This window comes from Myxocyprinus asiaticus, chromosome 32 (genome assembly GCF_019703515.2).
Source record: "Myxocyprinus asiaticus isolate MX2 ecotype Aquarium Trade chromosome 32, UBuf_Myxa_2, whole genome shotgun sequence".
NCBI lineage: Eukaryota > Metazoa > Chordata > Actinopteri > Cypriniformes > Catostomidae > Myxocyprinus > Myxocyprinus asiaticus.
The window spans coordinates 32619102-32631030 of record NC_059375.1 but is presented as its reverse complement, the minus strand read 5'-3'; the positions used below and the strand labels follow the sequence as shown (position 1 = coordinate 32631030).

Sequence of the window (11929 nt, the reverse complement as noted above, 5' to 3'; positions counted from 1 at the left end):
GGTGAGGGTTTGTAACTTTTTGATAGAGTCTGTATTTGGTCTTTGCTTTATTTCTAATGATGATGATGTGTGCTGTGATATAGGGTTTGATAGCTTATATGTATATAGTTCAACTGTGGGGGGGGGGGGTACTTTTGTTGGTTGAATTTTATGTTAATTTGTTTACAAGCATTTCAAACTGTTTCCGCATGGCTGTGAAAATGTATCTGTTGAATTTGAAAACAAAAATCTTTTTACACTGAATTAAAAGGGATACTAACAGTTTATCTGTTGAAGTTTTCCCCTTCTTGTGACAATGAGGTTACTGTGTAACAAGTGTGATCGGACCAATTTCCAAAAGTTACTGGATTGTCGTTTCCTTTGTGTATTTCACAAACACACAAGATAAAAATGACTTTATTTCTGTTTCAACAAAGAATATGTGCACAGGGACCCGATCTAAAATTCAACAAATGTGAAAGTCATTTATAGCCTTAGATTTGTGTTACTTACTAGGAAAATTAGATAAATATTATAATGACTTTCATTGGAATGTTCATTGTAAAATCTTATTTTTGGTGTAGAACAAAGACTTGACAAGTTCTTTAACAGTTAGTTCATTAAAGGAATAGTTCACCCAAAATCCCTCATTTACTCACCCTCATGTCGTCCCAGATGTGATCAACTTTCTTCTGCAGAACACAAATTAAGATTTTTAGAAGAATATTTCAGCTCTGTAGTCCATACAATGCAAGTGAATGTTGACCAAAACTTTGAAGCTCCAAAAAGCACGTAAAGGCAGCATAAAAGTAGTCCATAAGACTCCAGTGGTTTAATCCATGTCTTAAACAATCGAATCGATTTTGGGTGAGAACAGACCAAAATGTAACTACTTTTTCACTGTACATCTTGCTATTGCAGTCTCTAGGTATGATCATGATTTCAAGCTCGATTACGCTTCTCAGTTCTTGATACATGCGTAGAGCATTAGATGGCGCTAGTGTAATCAAGCTTGAAATCATGATCGCCAAAGAGTATTTTGGTTTGATTTAATCCAAAATTGATTGGATTGCTTCAGAAGACACGGATTAAACCACTGGAGTCTAATGGGTAATTTATGGATTATTTATGCTGCCTTTATCTGCTTTTTGGAGCTTCAAAGTTTTGGTCACCATTCACTTGCATTATATGGACCTACAGTGCTGAAATATTCTTCTAAAAATCTTCATTTGTGTTCTGCAGAAGAAAGTAAGTCATACACATCTGGAATGGCAAGAGTGAGTAAATGAGAATTTTCATTTTTGGGTAAACTAACCCTTTAAAGAAGCATTTTAATATTTGTATTATTACAACTTAACCAAATAAAACAGTCAAATGGAGTAAAGAGAAATTTCAAAAGGACAAAACTACTGTGCATGATTTGTAAGTAAAATTTTTCCACAAACATTTCTTGCTTAAATATCCAGTTCTCACTCTTTTTAAAATTAAGATGTGTTGTTCAAAAAGCACTAAACAGAATTTTAAATTACACTTTATTTTATTTAGAAGGTTCTTACAGTCAACATTCAAATAATAGTAATTCAGTCAAAAATGGTAACCTCTTTCAGTGGTTAATGGGTCCCAGACCATTTTTTATAAAGCTCACGCTTACAACATTAGAAGGCTGTAGCTTCTACACCTTTGATTGATTTATAAAAAAAAAAAAAAAAAACTTCAAATGGACTGCAACTCTAAAGTTACTTGGAAACTCAAAAAGACCATACCTGAAAGAAATATAACTTCCACTTTATACTTCACTTACTTCATACAGGCCATCAATATTAAACAAAGAAAGAAAATATATAGAAAAGTGATTCAGAGTCTTCTTTTAAAATTATATTCCAGACTGTACATTATACAGTAATTTTTAAGGGATAGTTCGGCCAAAAATAAAATGTATCATCATTTACTCACCCTCATGTTCCAAACCCGCATGACTTTGGAGCACTGACAGCCTCTTAAATTGTAATTGAAAGAGCAGCGCAATTTCTCGTGTGGGTTTGGAACATGACTAAATGATGACAGAATTTTCATTTTTGCATGAGCTAACCCTTTAAATCTTATGATGAAGTTTTATATCAGTGATATAGAGGTAAATGAAGTTGACAAAAGTTGCGAAACAAAAATGCTAAACAAATTACTTCATTATAATCAACAGAGTCAGAAATCACAGTGGCAAAATAACACTGGTTAAAAAAAATATGTGAAAGAGGTTTCTAATTGTGTGCAAGTGTACAAGCGAAGAGGAACAACTGATAGCGAGGACGGACGAGAAGAAAGAGGCATGATGTACAGAAGAAGCACAAGAGAAGAATTCCAGAGGGGAGAGGAAGCAAAGAAAAACATGATCAAAAGAACTAAAGGAGACTGGTAGAATGAAAAAGAGGGGAGGCACAAAAAAGACTCAGAGGTTGCTGAAGAGCTCGTTTCTTTTGCTCCAGTCCATTGCTGGAGCTCTTTTGTTGGAGCGTTTCTTATGAGCTTGTTCCTTGACCTGCTGAAGAGACATGTTCAGAGATAATCCTGGATCTTCATTTGAAGATATCCTTTTTTGTTTCTCCTGCAATAGGCAAACATTTCATCATCGTTACTATCGAAATTATCCAAGCTGATGCAACATTCTAGTCTCCAAATGAATACTATATGTGTGAGACAAACCTCTGGAGGTGGAGTACTGGTTGGAACTGCAGAAGCAGATGTGTTGGAAGTGGTGCTAGAGTTTGAGAGACTCATTGATACTTTAGGCTTTTCCTCCTGTGCTGCCCTTCCATTCACCTGCAACAAAACAATGGCATCAACATTAACCTGCTAATTTAGGCTGCAATGCATATACACCAACCACAAATAAATGCACTACCAAATCTAACCACTAGATGGACCCTCAACTTTGTGCAGTGGACAGTCTGTCTGTGTTCAATGCAAATACATTACATAAGTGGTGACAAATATATTAGTAAATGAGTTACAGTAGCATCGAGTTCAATACAACACAACACTCTGATTCTACAGAACAGTAACTTGCTGTTAGAAATTTTTTTTTTTCTTATCTGTTAGTAATAAGCTTTAAAGCACTATTAAAGGTGCTGTCGGTTTAATGTCATATTTAGATTCATAACAGTTGTCAGCTGAGGGTGCTATTTTGTTACTGTTGTGTTTGGGAACCATGAGAAGACACACTGCTGCTCTACTGTTCAGTGTTGATCTCTACGCTCTTTGGAGGGCGGGGTTTTGGATAGAGGGGGCGTGTCTAATTCAACAGCTCAGTCTTGTGGAAGTTCCAGAACGGCTAAAATCACTTGCAGCACCTTTAATGCCACGTCTACACTAATCTGTTTAAGTTTTCTAACATCATCGTTTCCAAAACTATGCGGTAATAGAGAGTGTTTCTGAAATGTTCCATTTTCAGTTGAGGAAAGCGCCGTTCTACTGTGGATGAGGCGTAAACATAGCAAAATGAACGTGTTTACAAATGAAAACGTATTCGTGTGGACGTGGCCTAGTTGTTCTAGAATCTAGATCAACAGGTGTAATATCAACAAACTCTAAAATGACTGTAAAAATGATTTCAATACCGTTACAGCTCAAATAATGCACAAGTTAGAAGAATTAATGTAAGTGTTTATTTCAAATAAGCTTTACATTTCTGCCTTTAAACCCTCCACAAATTGGCCCACATTCACTTCCATTGTAGGTGCCTCACTGTAACCTTGATTTTTGCTTTTTTCAAGAAAAGGAGGGACGAATCAAAATACATTTTTGTGGTAATCAGTATTATTCCACAAATGCTGTCAATTGAGCCTAACTTGTATTGAACCCGGAATATTCCTTTAAAAATTCGTAAAATATTTTCACAAACATACAGGGTGTTTCTTCATCTTTGCACACTTTCATGTCCCAGGGGCCAATGTTTTTATTAAAACTAACAAATTTTAACTTTTTTCTTCTTGTTATATGAAGGTCACCTTAAAACTGACTTGGAAACTTTAAAAAAATTAAAAATGCACCAAATATAAATGAAGGCCTGGTAAAATGCCTTTTTTAGCCTTGTCCCAGACCCAGATTTCAATATTAAAATATGAAACTTCACTGTATATTCTATTTGTATTTTTTTTTTTTTTTTTTTGTTAACTATGATAATCTAAACAAAAAAAAAACAAAAAAACTTTTTTTCAAAAATCACAACTGTCTATGTAGCATCACTTCTAAACGCCAAACAAGTTAGTTTACTTGTTAACCAATCTGGCAAAAGTGTCAGTGTTTGAGATAAAATATGAGAAAAGTGATGTCTTCTGAGCATATTATGTGAGTGGTGGTGGCGTAGTGGGCAAAAGCACATAACTGGTAATCAGGTTGCTGGTTCGATCCCCACAGCCACCACCATTGTGTCCTTGAGCAAGGCACTTAACTCCAGGTTGCTCCAGGGGGATTGTCCCTGTAATAAGGGCACTGTAAGTTGCTTTGGATAAAAGCATCTGCTAAATGCATAAATGTAAAATGTAAATATTATTTAATTGTGTGTATTAAGATACAGAAAATGCCAGCTATATACAGTAATAAGCCTTAGCAGGACAAAGGAGTCAGCCATTTTCTCTCAAAAACATTAAAAATGCCATTTCCATCATGGAATTCTATTAATTCAAATCGGGAAAAAAATGACATTAAAATCTCCTGTGATGCATGTACATACACTGTTGGACATTGCTAGCAAACAAATAGTAAAAATGAGTGTGTAGACATTTTTTTTAACAAGACTTTACTTTCTAGATATCTACGGTGCTAAAAGGGCTCAAAGTTGAAGAAACACCCATATACAGTATACAGTATATTTACAAAATCTTAAAGTCTCCCCAAAATTTGCTGTAGTCTCCTAATGTTTCACAGCCCTCCTATTTCAGAACCACTGATCAAAACCACACGAGCACATCCACAAATCTTAAAAGTAATGATGACAAGTCCAAGATTTACAGAACTCAAACTGTGCAGAGTCTTTCCTCGATGTCTGAACCCTACAGCTAAACAAGAGCCAAGAATTCTTTCTCAAGGCCTAAACCTGGTACCACTGGCATTTCTCAAATATTCTACTTCTCTGGGCTTTCATGGCTCTGATAAAGATACAGATGCTTCTGTTTGTGTGAAGAGAAAAAGCAACATCTCCGCCACACCATGAGATATTTTTTATCTGCTGACCGATACCTAACTGGGAGGAAGCAGTGATTATCTGCTCCAGGTCATCTTTCTGTCTCACTGCTAGTCTAATCTAGCAGTAGGAAAGTGACAGAGAAGAGCTGGTTAAGAGAAACCAGAACAGCATATTAAAAGTTGCCCCAAACCAATCTGGTTTTCAGACACTACAGATTTGTCCTCTTCTGAATATTGCTTGTCTAATCCCCTCAGTGACACTCTCCAAGACTGTTGTTGGCCAATGAAATGCAACTGTGTAAGTGCAAACAAAACAATTCCACTTCATTCAGCACACACAGGTAAAGTGCTCCAAATGTAACTTACCTGATCATCTGTATCACGGCTGACAACAGGTTCTGGGAGTGGACCTGAGAGAGAGCGAGCGAGAGAGAAAGAGAAATCAGAGCAATGCTATCTAACACACCCATCCTGGAAAAACAGTCTTTGAATTTTGAAGAGACATTTAAAAAGGCTTTTTGTGATCAGGTGTACTGGTAAGTGATGTACTAATAATCAGTCAATATTTGGCTATTTTGAGATATACAGTATATTGACATAATATTGGATATCATGTCAGCTATTAAAAAAAAACCCATATGGGTCGACCACTAACACTGATCTCATTGCAAGTCCAAATGCAGCTGTGAACTTGAGAAAAAAGAAACATGATTATAATAATTAGTACGGATACACCGATATTAACAAAAACCTGTAGGCTGATACCGATGTTTAGCCACTTACTCATCGCATTTTGTCCTCAGATCAATGCTTTGCTTAGGAACCATGTTTTAAATTTTACAAAGAGGTACAAACTCTATTTTATTGTCCATAATATGGATTGAATCTGTTGAACACAAGACACATTTTTAAGAGAACCACAGTGAAAATAAATAGAAGATTAAAAAAAGCTATACAGTATAAATATGGGAAATATAAAGGGGAAAATTTTATATTTTGCACTTCATATTATATTCCTACTATGCATTTGACATGCTTGGTCTGAATTGGTAGGACTTTTTGGGTAGGTGTTTATTTACTGTATATTACACAGAAAAACTTATTATAAACTTTATACATTGCAATAAATGTACATAATTATAAACCATCGGTTTTCCATTTCGGCATTTTTATGCTTATAACAGATATTTATCAATATTTAAGTCCTTTTTTTACTGCAAATCTCCACTTTCAGATGTAAAAGTGAAACTAAACATGCGCCACATGCTCATCGGAAGAAAGGAAGTCATACACATCTGGGATGGCATGAGGGTGAATAAATGATGAATTTTCATTTTTGGGTGAACTATCCCTTTAACTGGCCGATAAATATCGGTGGCTGATACGTCGGTGCATCACTAATAATTAGTCTTTACAATACTATGATTTAGTCACAAATAAACCTAATTTGTACTTTCCAGAAATATTCCAGGTTAAACACAGCTTAAACTCTATCTGTGGCTTGTACCCAACTTGTTAAAACAAACAAACAAACAAACAAATAAACAAACAATTACATTGACAGAAAAAACTAACAAAATGATGTTGACAGAAATGCACTTACAATGCAAATCTATGGGGACAACCATACTACAGTTAATATTTTTTGTTGATTCCATTGAGTTTTTCCATTTAATAGTAGTTTCATTTTAGAGTTCTTCTTAAGCAGTTAAACTTGTTTAGAGAATGGGAAACCCACAATGGTGTGTTCTTGCACCTTCAGCTAAAAGCACTTCCTTAATCATCTGAACATGAAATGCTTTGCATGACAACCACAGCTGACGGCATAAGTAAAAGCTCTTTTATGGCAAAAGGTTAATTTGTCATTAACTTTATATTTTTCTGGGGTTTATGATCCATTACAGCTCAGAGGTTGATAAATCAATTGATAAAGGCAAAGATAAGAAAAAAAGACAACTATTAACCAGGGCAGGCTGTTTTTCTGCTTAAATGGCAGAAAACGCTAACCTACTCTCCAAACTGTCGCAGCCAGACACTTCCATTGTAGAAAGCTTTGTTGATTATAATGGGAGTGATTTAGTTTTGACACATGAAGCAGCTGTTTTTGCACTTATGCCAGACTTATCCTTTAGTTGTTACGAGTACTCTTACAAATTGGTTTGCTTCAAGTTCTACAATATATAAAAAAAAATTTAAAAAAAAGAAGATAATTGAATGTGATGAAGTACCTTTCATCTGTAAAGTAATTAACTCACTAGATTATCACAAAATAGGCATTACTACATTATATATATAATATATAAAAACATTTTAGGTTGAATTTCTGGCCAAAATAAGTACATTGTGATATATATGTTTATTGGGATAGTTAACTTAAAGGGATAGTTCACCCAAAAATGAAAATTCTCTGATCATTTACTCACCCTCATGCCATCCCAGATGTGTATGACTTTCTTTCTTTTACAGAACACAAAGATTTTAAGAAGCAAATTTCAGCTCTGCAGGTCATCACAATGCAAGTGAATGTTGGCTAGAACTTTTAAGCACCAAAAAGTGCACAAAGGCAGCATAAAAGTAATCCATATGACTCCAGTGGTTAAATCAATGTCTTTAGAAGCAATAAGATAGGTGTGGGTGAGAAACAGATCAATATTTCAAAGTCCTTTTTTACTATCAAACTCCACTTACACATTCTTCTTTTGTTTTTGGCGATTCGCATTCTACGTGCATATCGTCACCTACTGGGCAGTGAGGAGAATTTATAGTAAAAAAAAAAAAAATCATACCACTTCTGAAAATATAGATTTAACCTTCTTATGGATTACTTATATGCTGCCTTTATGTGCTTTTATGGAACTTTAAAATCTGGCCACCATTCACTTGCATTGTATGGAGCTACAGGTTCCGAAGTATTCTTTTAAAAAGTAGCTGGACATGAAAAAAAATAAATAAAAAAAAATAAAAAAAAGGAAACAGGGAAAAAAGCCTGTTTAGAATTTAATGAGAATTGGGAAACATGGCTGTTGTGACTAAAATAATGATGTTTGAGGGTGCAACTGTCAACATCTTTTCAATGAAAAATGGAGAATGTTCAAAGGCCCTCCTGTGAGTACATAGTAACATTGTAGTTTTGACAAGGTCTCTGAAAAGATTTTAAAACAAACAAGTTAATGACAATTTTACCTGTTGCTCTATTTGCATCTATTTCAAGATGTAATGCCTAATGAAAAATGTATTAACATTTTTTTTTCATTTTTCTTGGCCATTTTTTTTAATCAGTTCCTCTATAGTTTACACAGGTGCTCTAGCAGAGTAACCACAGGTGCATTTGGTCACATTAACAATAGACATGTTTCACAAAGTTTAACAACCCTTGATGAGTGTCCAAATACTTTTATATATTGTTCCAAATTAAGACATAGTTTTACAATTTGAAACCTAACAAACTTATTTTTTAAATGATTTCCTTAAAGTGTGTTTGGGCTATACTTCTTTTAAAATAGAAACTACCTGGGTTGATATTTTATTACATTATGCTATGACATTCAAGTATTTTTAAATGTGGTTTAAGTGTCCAAATACTTTTTGGGGTCACTATGTACAGAATCATGTTGTTATTCTTATGATATCGTAACAGGGTGGCTGGACTGTAAACATGAGCAGTTTGCCTGTCTGACATTTTAAGTCTGGGGTGTTCGATTCATTTCTCGTACTGTTGCCACGGCCCTTATCACTGGCAGTGCGCTCATGACTATAATCCTCTCATGTACAGTGTCACCGTAGGCCTCAAGTTAATCTTTAACCAGCAGTCTGTTGCTATGCGAGTGTGAGAGGGAGTATAATCAGGTATAAATGTTTGACAAAGTCAACAAAATTGTTCTTGATCTGCAAAACCATGCTAGAGAACAGACTTTCACCACTTTGCACGTGATAAAAAAAAAAAAAAACACACTTCCTTGCTGCAGTGAGTTCAAGTAATAGTTCACCAAAGGAGATGTTAGGCAGAATGTTAGCCCAATCACTATTCACTATTGATATTTTTTACATACAATGAAAGTGAAAACACTGTGTTACACGGTTTAGAACAATATTAGGGTGAGTAAATAATGACAGAACTTTTGTTTTTGGGTGATCTATCCCTTTAAATTGTTATACTGGTACCTGTGAGATGATTCTCAGTGGGCAGGACCTGACAGCTGGCGAAGAAGGCATCTGCCTCAGGATCCACCACCAGTAGTGTGGTCTCATCCCCTCCTGCTTTAATGGCCGCCACCACATCTGAATGCTGTATCCCATACACAGCAACACCATTCACCTGTAGAGAGAACAGAACATGTATTCATATGGTTAGAGCTACTGAAAGAAAGACACTGAAGAGGTGATCGGTAAGGGTTCTGGGAACATGGCAGGAATGCAGGAAGTCTCCATTCATTCCGACATGTCTGGATATTTACACGAACAATAGAGTCTCTGGATCATTCAAAGCATGTGGCTGAGGTGGTGAGCACCTGTGATTCTTTAGTATTATTCAGTTAGGGGACGTTTCACTGAATATTTCAGGAGTGCACTAATCTGTGCTGAGGTATAGGTGTATCTCTTTCATCTTTCCTTTATCCTACTTTTTATTATTTTGATGTTAATTCTGTACGGTATTCCTTTTCACTGGATTTGTCAATTGGTTATTTCTTAGTTTAATCCTCAGTGTTTTTACATGTTTATTAAGTAAATATTATCAAATTTGTCAATTGCACATTTCTTAGTTTACTCCAGAGTTATTAAATAATGTTTTTTAATTGATTTTAATAAGATTTAATAACAATGTGGAATAAACGTAAAAAATAAAATCAACAAATGCAAGTTATTTGATTGACTTATTTTAATTACATTCAAATAAATTTGATTAATTTCTTTCTATATTCCTCACTTTTATTAAATGAAGACAATTACATTAAAATAAAAAATAATTAGTTAAATTAAATGTAAATTAAATTACATTAAATTATGTTTTTATTATTTTTAATGTATTTGTACCTATTACTTCTTTAGTCCTACACTAGTTCTCTTTTAATTTAGTTCTACTTAATTTGTGTGATTTTGCACCATTAACAATGAACACAAAGCTGAAAACATTTAAATTTAAATGACAATACACTATAGGGGAGATCAGGCCTATTTGTCACACAGAAAAGTTGTCACAAGGGCTATTTTTCAGTAAGGATAAGATTTGGAATAAAAAGTCCAATTAAACAAACGTGTGTTATCTCGAAGTTTTCAAAAAGTTTAAATTCGAATATTTTTTTAATTCTATTCTAAAGTAAATTTTCACTATCGTCATATTCTTGTTTTAGCTCTTGGGTAAACAAGCAAACATAACCACACATTAAGACAACACTATGAAGGCAAATATTTACCAAAAGTTTTAAATGTGTTTTTAAATACAACATTTTTTAGAGGCAGGTTGTCCCATATGTTTTAATTGTAAGAAATTCATAATTCATCGATAACAATATTTGTTGAACAAACAAATTTGTTTGTGAGTTAGCTTTTCAATTTTTGTTGTTTAATGAATTATTTTGTGCTTTAGAATTATAATCTTTGTATCTTTTCAATTTTGCTGAAAAGCCTATAATAGACTGTTAAATGTAGGATTAGATTTAAAGTGAGGGGCAAAGTTTGTCTTTTTGGTTGAGATTGGGGAGTGGGTGGGTTGCATGGGGTCAATTCCCCAACCATCCAAGTTCACATGAATGCTACACCACTGCCTTAAATGGCAGGCTCCTTTGTGACAACTTCAGTGCAACAACATCCCCCGCTACTGGGGCAAGTTGTCAAAAAAGGTCAACTTGTGTTCAGAAATGTATCTTTGTTTTCTTGGGTAATAAAGATGAAAATGTTCAATAGCTTTTTTGTAGCCAAAAAACAAACAAACAAACAAAAAAAACCTACCCTGAGAAACATTCAATGGAGTAAAAAGGGTATAACTAATCCCGGTCTCCACTACTATAAAGCAGTATACTATCAAGATGAAGCAAATCTCCTTTATCTGACAATCTGCTTATTAGAGCTGGACTACATTTAGTTCTCAGAGAGGAGACACCTGGGAAAGAACTGAGGTTTTGTTGGGCTGTCAGAGAGAGCCAGAGGCTAAGGAATCTGCGTGGGAGAGTCAGGGCAAGAGGGGGCTCTTAGGAATGCTGATCCCACTCTTTCGTTCTGCAGGCAATTAAAACACAGCGGACAAACAACAGCCCCCTTATGCGTCCCTTAGTTTCCCTTAAACACTGCCCCATTACACACACACACAAACACACACACACACACACACACACACACACACACACACACACACACACACACACAAGGCCACACTCATAGAACAGAGGGAGCAAAAAAGAGAATTCTTAGGGAGTGTAATATTGCACTTGTCAGAGTGAGCATAGCATGACATGTTTTCATTGTCATGTTCAGGTGAAGTCATGCGATACTATGTGATCTCAACCTCATGCTTGACATTTAAACATTTAAACATCTGAGGACTCTCAGCTCTCTGGAATCTGAAAAACAGGAATGAAACTAAGAACAGAGCTCTAGGAGTGTGAAAACTGAGCATTCAAGCACAGCCACTGACTGAAGCCAGTATTCAAAGAAAAGGTTCAGTGGCATTCTGAAGGAAAAGAGACATGTCTTTACAATGAAAATCTACTCTGTGGGGCCAGTGAAGAACAGACTTTCACAAGAGAGACTTTAAAAGGGAAAGTTCACCCAAAAATGA

General features: G+C 35.0%; 1 protein-coding gene across 1 annotated transcript in view; it reads right to left on the bottom strand.

Moving 5' to 3' along the window:
- Positions 1-1955: 1955 nt before the first annotated feature.
- Positions 1956-11929, bottom strand: part of LOC127423054 (Na(+)/H(+) exchange regulatory cofactor NHE-RF1-like) — a 48980-nt gene continuing 39006 nt past the window's right edge. The window contains exons 3-6 of the mRNA XM_051667072.1: positions 9319-9472; positions 5524-5567; positions 2677-2793; positions 1956-2578 (exon numbers count right to left, since the gene is read on the bottom strand). Coding sequence (XP_051523032.1) covers positions 2423-2578; positions 2677-2793; positions 5524-5567; positions 9319-9472 — 471 coding nt within the window. The 3' untranslated portion in view covers positions 1956-2422. The remainder of the gene's footprint in view (positions 2579-2676; positions 2794-5523; positions 5568-9318; positions 9473-11929) is intronic.